The sequence below is a fragment of the Pundamilia nyererei genome, unplaced genomic scaffold (assembly GCF_000239375.1).
Source record: "Pundamilia nyererei isolate P.nyererei 1_Seehausen unplaced genomic scaffold, PunNye1.0 scaffold00006, whole genome shotgun sequence".
Taxonomy (NCBI): Eukaryota; Metazoa; Chordata; class Actinopteri; order Cichliformes; family Cichlidae; genus Pundamilia; species Pundamilia nyererei.
The window spans coordinates 3336485-3345149 of NW_005187407.1; the positions used below are offsets into that span (position 1 = coordinate 3336485).

Below are 8665 nucleotides of genomic sequence, written 5' to 3' on the forward strand. Positions count from 1 at the left end.
CTGGCAATTTACCGGGATTAGCAAGAAACCATAGTTCTTTCTCTCTCTCTGTGTTTGATTGTACTGCCTCTGGGATTACTCTCGTACACTTTGATTCAAAAGAGGCAGCACTAAGCATAACTGGGGTCAGGAGTGTGCTGGTATGTTCACAGTCCGGGGAGAGGGGCTGCTCTGCAGGGGGGTAGCTAATGAGGCTGTTGCCCTCATTGTTCATGTGAGCAGACAATAAACACCCTTTTTGAGCTGCTCCCCCCTTCCCAGCACTCCACACTCCATCAGCTGGGTCATCTGAGGTATTCAGTCCTGCCACACCCACTTCCAGTCTGTCTTGTGAATCAGAGCTGTGACACAATTGTGTCTCACTTGTGTCAAAGCAGACAGCACCTGCTGTCCCATTTGACATCCACACCCACCTCCCTTCTCCCCTCTCCACTCCAGCTGGCCTCCTCTCTTTCCTTCTTTGTTTTTCTTCACTTGCTGCCTCAAGTGACCTCCTCTTCTCGTTTCTACTCCTTTCTTGTTCAAATCCTGTCCATGTTCCTTCCAAAGATGCCCTCGAGTTTTCCCCAACACCACCAGTGTCTCCATTAGCATCCTCTTCACTAATGTTATTAGAGATCGAAGAGGTTTCAGTTTGTAACAGAATCTCAGCGCTGGGAGAAAACACCCGTCCTCTGTTACCATTAACTCTATCTTCAGATCTGGTTGTGCATCCATCTAAAACCAGTTCCAAACCATGATTCGCACAGGAAGAAATGGAGAGGTGAGAGACAGAAGGCTGAGTAGAGGAAGAGGGAGATGGATATGTAGCGGGTGAGGAGAGTTGGCTGGATAAAGAAGCAGAAGAGGGCATAAACTGCTGCAGCTGCTTGTGATACCATCTCAGATGCCTCTCTCTTTCCTTATCCCTTTCATTGGCCTTTGGTAACCCCCTTTGTATTATCCCTTCCCCTTTACTATTTGCATCTCCATTGTCTCCACCTTTTTTTATTCCACCTTTCATAGCATGTTGCTCATGTTCTTCTTCTCTGAAACAGGAGTCAGATTTACTTTCAGTAAAAAATGAATCATTCTCATGAGCTTCTCCCTCCTTTTGCACCTTCCATACACGCTTGTCTTTTGGTTGTCCCGACACCAGCACTGCCCTGGGGCTTTGCTGGTGTCCCGACTCCAGCACTGCCCTGGGGCTTTGCTGACTAACAGACTGTCTCTCCATAGTTTTTAAACTGTCATTTCCTGTTCTCCCCCCTCCTAATTCATCTGCTTCATTTCTCTGATGCCTTTTGTCACCTGTTCTCAGCCAACCTCTAACTGGAGAAATATGTTCAAGTCTGATCTCTCCCCTCCGTCTCGCATTTGCTTCCTCTCCACATTTGGTGTTCTTGGGTGTGGAGCAGAGAAATGCACTCCTCACAGGTGACCTTGTGGTAGGAGTTGTGGGACCAAAAGAATCGCTTTGTCTTGTTAACTTTGGCTTCTTTGGAGGACTTTTCCCTCTACTGCTAACAGTGCTACCAGTGGTGCTGCTGAACAGGTTTTGATTGGGTGAGGCTGCTGTCTTGCCTCTGTTTCTTCTTCTTCCTCTCAGCCCTCCTTGTCTTTTCAACTCTTTTACCCTGAAAATATTAAAGAAACCTTGATTGTAAAGACTGAATTTAATAGAATTTTCCCTTTCATACAATATAAAATCAGAGGACTGAAACCCGGCATGGCTTTACACAATAAAGATATCAATAAATATTTTAAGAAACTAATACAGTATATTAAATTCCCCTCATTATACCTGGACATGTGCACACTTACCGGTCTGCATATCTCAGTGTATTAAGTGTGTGCTCCGTTGCTGTGTGACCAGGTGAAATGTTGGCAATCATGCATGTCATTGAGTCACCGACAAATGAATCTTTCAAAACCTAGAAAAAGAATTCAGTATCAAAACATAGAGGATCAGTGGAGAAACCAGAAAATCAGCCATATGATGCATACTCGTGTCACTATTTCCGTCAGCTTTTACTACCTGAGTCAGTTTGCTCTGCCTAAAAGGTGTGTGCGATTGTTCCTGATCAAGTGACCGGATACATTCTTTAAGCTGAGGGAAATAAAAATCAACAATGTCAATGAACATCCTTGACTTTATGTTGAGCCTCTTAGTGTGTGAGCACGTATCTGTATAGCTTACAGCCAACAGACTCTGGTTGATCTCAGCTCCCTCCATGCGGCTCTGCCTGTCAGGTTCTTTGGCATCGGATGCTCTTTCGCTTCCTGCCAGATCCACAAACCACATTCTACGCAGACACATACACACACACGCTAGGTCAGTCATTTTACACCGACACAGTTGTCTTGTTTGATCTACTAATCAATAATCAATAATTCAAGTATGGTTTCAGAGAAAGAAAAAAGTAACATCATGAAGTGCGTTACCTGTCACTCACCTGCCAGCTATCTGCTGGTTTGAATCTCTAAGCTGAATCTGAAGCAAGGCGTGGGATCGAGAAGAGAGTGGATTCACGCCACTCATCCCCTGTGTCCGCTCGGCTGTACCCTGAGAAATCACCTGAGTAAGAGGGGAGAGATGGAAACTACTCTTACTAGGTTGAGGAGATTGCAGAAATCATACTTACTGTTAGGTAATGTTTCACATATTTAAGGTTATTAAAGACAGAGGTGGGGATCACAGAAAAAAAATGTCCATGAGACAGCAACACTATCAAAATGACTCTGGTAAGTCAAACTGCTGGGGGAATCTGTTTAGAGTGCTTACATATTTTAATAAAAATTTCAGTATCAAATCATATTGATATTGTGACTCACCCCAACCTAAGATAACACCTGTACACCTGTGAGACCATAATATAAAAGTGAAGTGCAAGAACAACTGCTACACTCAGTTCAGTTATAGCTGGGGACCTGTTTCTTATTATTTCCAGGGAGAAAAGATCTTGGAATCTTTCTGTGGATTAGCTCATCTGTTCCCAAGAAGCAATGAGGTCACGCCATTGTCTGTCTGTCCAGAATTCACAGGAATTGCTTCGCCTCCCACAGTATTGGTCAGATTGAGTCAAACTTACAAAAAATAATGACCTAACAGATCTTCACCCAAATTGTATTCAAAGTTGAGGTCATATTCTGCATTTTAAGGACCCTTTTCCATTTTCAAAGCATAATCATCATACACACTGCATACAATTTCACCAAATTATCATTCCTGATGGACTGAACAATATTAACTTCAAAGCATTTAACAGAGTCATTACTGTGAGATTATCTATGTTGATTTGCATGCACAAAGTGATGAAGAAAGAATTTTATTATGTTATTGGTCATGATCATTGTTGGGGCCTTCACATTAGCATTACATACTATTTTCAGTAATCTGCTCAATGCTATAATTTGTTGATACACTCACATATACTTATGCTTTACTACTGACCTGAGTCATAACGCTCCAAACCTCAAACACTTTATTTGGTGTTGAAGTAGATGAATTTGTCCTGCGGCCCTGCTTGACCTATCAGTAAATTTTGTTTCTCATTGTTTTTGAAATACAGCCACACACATTAAAATTAACCACTTTTCTTTCTGTAGTTCACACACTAAAGTAACCAGTGAATTGTGATGGATCATAAGCCAGAAACACTAATATGTCACTGATTTTTTTTAAATAATATAACTTATTGTAAAGAAAATCAGGCAAACCTCCAGCAGAGAGCTGACTGAGTCCACTCTGACATCTCGCAGCCCTGAAATGTGAACCACTTTCTGTCCATCCTCCCTAGCAAATAACCTGCAGAAGAAAGAAAGAGAAAGATTAAGAGATACAAATACAGAAGAAAGACTTTGAGGCTTTGAGCAAAATACTAAATAAAGAAGTGAGGACATCCTAGATCCAGGCATCTCAATTTTATGATAATGTTATCATAAAATTGAGACCTAAATGACCCCAGTGAGATAGAGATTATATGAATTCCCCCAGTGCAGCGTCCAGCTCAAAAATCTGCATGCACTTTTAACACAACCCCCCCAAAACTTAAACACAGACCTTTTTCTGTGGTCCAGGAGGTCATACAGCTGACCACAGTAGATCTCGAAGAAGCTGACAAACACCAGCTGGTATGAGTGTGTGGCTGACAGGTGAGCAAAGATGTCCTGAACTGCCAGAGCATATAGTCCTGGAATGGCAGGTGAACCCAGCATGGTGTGAGTCTTCCCTGCACCTGTTTGACCGTATGCAAAGCAGGTGACTTTGCCTCTGTGCTCACACACACAAAGAAGTATAGACGATTAGGATACACTGATACAAACAATGTCCTTAATGTGGTGTAAATGAATACCTTTAACCTAATTCACTTTTTTAAATTGGGCATTTTTGTACTTTCTGCCCATACTGAGATGTACTGTTGTGCATGTTTATTTCATTTAACAACCTTTCATTTAACAATTTTTATTATTTAGTTTATTATACTTTAAAATTTGTTAAATTGAAGTTGCACAAAGTCCATTTAACTAAAGCATTGGGACTGCTTTTTTTGGTGTAATGATATACTGTTTACTGCACACTCAATCAAGTTAGTACAACTCTAGCAAGATGTCCATGAATGCAACTCTACCCTTTGAGCATGTGCTGCACCAGAGGATATGCTGTTTGGTGATAAACCTCTTCGTTGGAGCTTTTCTCCCCAAAAACTTGGTCAAAGTAGAACTTGTGCTGTGTGGACAAAAAAAAAGCAACAGGAAAGGTTTGAAAAGGCCTTAAAGTAGTAATTCAAATACCGTGACATTGGTTAGAGTACACTGTCTCCTCTCTGCACATTCACCTGCAGTATGTATTGTGAGAGATCCACGGCTTCCTTGACTTCATGGACAATCACACACTCTCCACCTGGAGTTGTCACAACATCTGCCTCTCTTTGTCGGCTCTCGGTGCATGTCAGTGGTCTTTTCCTCACACACACCTTAATCCGCTGCTCTTCTGCTTGCCTGGCTCTCAAATTAGAGTTAGAATTTCAATCACAGTAGAAAAACTCAATATTATAAAGACACACTGTCATAAAGACAATGACAGTCATCAAAAATGTTGTCTCATCAGTGTGTTTACATTTGCTCTTTTCTAACTGTCATTTATGTATCCTGCTGTCATCAATGACATTCAGTCTAAGTAGAGGACAGTATAGACCACACTCACTGTTTGCACTGAGCAGGAGGAGTACTCATTGGTAGTCCATAGTTATATCCAGCTGTTCTCTTTGCTTCATAAACAGGTGTTGGCTTACACATGCATCCATCAGTGTCCATTTCTGTATAAAGAGTTTTCTTCCTTGTGGTTCTTTTTCTGTCTTTGTGACCCAAAGGTTTGTGATTAAATGTGTTTGATGTCACATTTGCAGGCTTGGGTTTTGGCCTATATTGATGTTGCACAGAGGTAGCAGATCCTTTTTTCCTAATGGACTCCTCATATCTGGCATACCTCATGTTAACGTGAACAACAGGATGAGACAACCGCTGATGATGATCACTGGTCTCATTACTGAAATCAAGTCGCCTGCGAACATGTGATGGTCTGGCAAAAGTGCTGGCAATTATATTATTGACAGCAGCTCCATTACCATCTTCATCATTAAAAATGCTGTCACTATCATGACAAAAGCTGCTATCCACTATAGTGCTGCCTTCGACGCGTCCACCATGACTATAGTGATAATCATCATCATCATCATATCCAAGGCCCTCCAGATCAAGAGTTTTGACAAATTGGACAAGTTGAAATAACCGAGTCCTGTCCTCCATTGTGTGTATCCCCAGCAGGGGGTAGTCCTCCATGGTGAGCACCGAGATGTGGGCTGTACGACAAACACCCACTGAGGTAAACCTGAAGCACAGGAAAGTGGGAGGCAAATTGTTTTATAGCAGAATAGTGCCAATTTGAATGGCTTGTGGTTGCTCTTACCTGGCATAGTGATGCTGTAGCCCGACCGCTCTCAGACACTCATACAGACAAAGTGTCATTTCCTTCTCTTCCTCTTCTTTCCCTTTTTCCTTTACTTCGCTCCACCTGCCCTGTAAGTGGCAGAGACATCCCTCAGTATTTTCGTCTTACAGCCAATAGCCGGTCATTGTGTCATTACTACCACACTGCTCTGTTGTTGGTAAGCAAAGCAGAGGATACTGGTAGCAGGTCGAAATCTGACACTAGGCCAGCAAGGAGAAAGGGGAGTGTGCTGCAGTCGTCACACATTTCTGTACAGTAGCAAATATGATAAATATAGCAAACACATGTAAACAGCTGCTGGCTTCTACACAGGACTGACCAGTTGCTGCAACAGCTCTGCAGTAAGGCATGAGAGACAGCCTCTTCTCCTTCATACATAAGCCACAGTCACTTTGGTGAGTCCATACTGGGATTTCATGCCCTGCCTTAGTAACTGCAAAACTTCAAATTGTGCTATATAACTTACTGAATGGGGTTTAATGTATATTCATGTCTGCAGAGCATAAAGTAAATGCTGAGGAAATCCCAATTCCTATCACCTGAAATGTGACTGATCTGCCATTGGGCAGATCTGTCACTGTGTATCTGTGTGTCACTGTCATCTGTACTGTCACTGTGAAAACATCCAGTGCTTCTGGACTGATCACGTGTCATTGTTTTACAGCTGTTAAGGGTTTCCCCCCCGTTTTACTCTCTTTCTCTTTTGCCATGACTTTCTTTTTCCCACAGGTTGAGGTGGGCATGTACCACTCCCTAGCAGAGCCACCTGGTTTTCTGCTCTTCAGCCAGTGCACTAATTTCTAATCTAATCATTACTTATCAGCACTTAAGAACAAACTCGAGCTACTGTTCTCGGCCAGATTGTTATCTATGGTTGTGGTAATAAGGCTTTTTGATGTTTTCTGAGTACGTTGCCTGCGCTAAAGTCACCTGTTTCTCTAAGTAGATCCGTTTGTCAGCTGAAGAGCTCTCTCCCTGTGGATAGTAGTTACCTGATATTCTGAGCTGGTCTGTTCCTGCAAAAAGAAACTGTGGACTTACTCACCGAAATACTAAACTGCCTGCCTGTTTGCCTGGATTCAAGTAAGAATCCAGTTAAGTTCAAATATCAAACACCTCAGTCTTTATCAACAAAACGAATGAACGTGAAGCCTGCACGCAGTGTCTGTTTTGGGTCACAGCTGGTCATGACAGCATGGATGGGACCAGTGCTGGAAAGTAAGTAGAGCTACTCAAGTTCTAGACTGAAGCACTTATGCTATGTTGCTTTCTATTACCACTGTATTGGAGGCACTTATTACTCTTTGTACTGCTTCAGCTTCAGCTAGTATTTATTTTGCAGTCATAGGTTATTATTATAATAAAAATTTAAACCTAAAAATAAATCGGTATACCATTATACATAACACTAAATAGAAATTACTTAAACAAATCAGAGACAGAAGATTTGTTCATATTCATCATCTGTCCTCTGAAACACTCCGAGCAAGTCAGGAACCTTGGAATCATTTTGGACAGTAATCTTACTTTTGGCAATCATATTAATAATGTCACTAAACAGCTTTCTACCTATTAAAATTTTGTGTAATTTAAACATTTTCTAATTTTTAATATATTTTATTTGAAACTGAATCTGAGAAAAATGTGTCATGCATTAATATAAACCAGGTTATTCTATGGTAATGTTCTATTTGAAGGATTATCCCAGTCGGATGACTTCAACTAATTCAGAATGCAGAAGCGAGAGTCCTTACGTATAACATACGTAAGGACTCTCTAAACTGTCCTTACGTATTACATATGTAAGGACAGTTTAACACAGAATTGCCTTTAAAATATTTTTATTAGTCAAGCTCTCAGTGGTTCGGGTCTATTATCCAGAACTGAATCTAAATCTGTTGAGGAAACTTTCAATTCTGTGGAACAACCTGCCTGCTGACCTGAAGTCAATTACAACTGTGTATAGATTCACAAACAAACTTGGAAATTTTTAAATCCCATGGTTCTCTACATAACAAAACAGACATTGACATTACATATTAATTATGTAATTATGATTCTAGTTATAGCTGGCAGATATCATCTTTTAGAATTTTCCTGGACTCCCCTGTCTGGTTGTTACTGCCTGTGCCACCACGGTTTAAAAATCCTGGATTCGCCCCTGAATGGATCCCACTTACATGCTTGTGCTTGGTTTAATTTAAGAAGTGATTATGCTAATTTTGACACAAATAAGTTTTCTTTTTCTAAAATGCGAAAATCACTACAAAGCTTACCAGATCAAGTCCAGGCCACGCAAAGAGCAACAGATAGCCGCAAACGCAGAGCCAACTGAATAGATAATTTGATTTTTCACAAAGTTGCTAGCTTCAGCAGGACCACTATTTCCGTACACGGAGAGGGTCTCCATGACGACGGAAACGGTTGAGGAAGAAGAGCGCTTTGTTTTCCCGCTGCTCGTCCTCACGGAAAAGAGGAAATGTTAATGTTAACATATTTCCGAAGGACAGCCGGTCGGTTCAGCATGACAGAGGGATGATAATCCTTAGGACGGCTTAATGCCCACCAACAAACCCACTAAGACAGAAAGCCTTCTTACAGGCATTACAGCATACTGAGAGATGGCAGTACTACGAGCTACAGTATATTTTCTGCGTTTATATAATATAGAGTTTT

General features: G+C 41.3%; 2 protein-coding genes across 2 annotated transcripts in view; one reads left to right on the plus strand and one right to left on the minus strand.

Annotated features, from left to right (window-relative positions):
• Positions 1–8620, minus strand: part of LOC102195911 (kinesin-like protein KIF24) — a 9201-nt gene extending 581 nt beyond the window's left edge. The window contains exons 1-13 of the mRNA XM_005722391.1: positions 8266–8620; positions 5948–6057; positions 5186–5869; positions 4818–4986; positions 4611–4708; positions 4043–4252; positions 3700–3787; positions 3434–3511; positions 2436–2557; positions 2180–2285; positions 2018–2089; positions 1804–1913; positions 1100–1616 (exon numbers count right to left, since the gene is read on the minus strand). Of these exons, the coding sequence (XP_005722448.1) occupies positions 1100–1616; positions 1804–1913; positions 2018–2089; positions 2180–2285; positions 2436–2557; positions 3434–3511; positions 3700–3787; positions 4043–4252; positions 4611–4708; positions 4818–4986; positions 5186–5869; positions 5948–6006 (2313 nt within the window). The 5' untranslated portion in view covers positions 6007–6057; positions 8266–8620. The remainder of the gene's footprint in view (positions 1–1099; positions 1617–1803; positions 1914–2017; positions 2090–2179; positions 2286–2435; positions 2558–3433; positions 3512–3699; positions 3788–4042; positions 4253–4610; positions 4709–4817; positions 4987–5185; positions 5870–5947; positions 6058–8265) is intronic.
• LOC102192063 (Rieske domain-containing protein-like) overlaps positions 6321–8665 on the plus strand; it is a 6992-nt gene continuing 4647 nt past the window's right edge. Inside the window, exon 1 of the mRNA XM_005722088.1 lies at positions 6321–6384. The gene's annotated coding sequence lies outside the window, so the exon portion shown is untranslated. The remainder of the gene's footprint in view (positions 6385–8665) is intronic.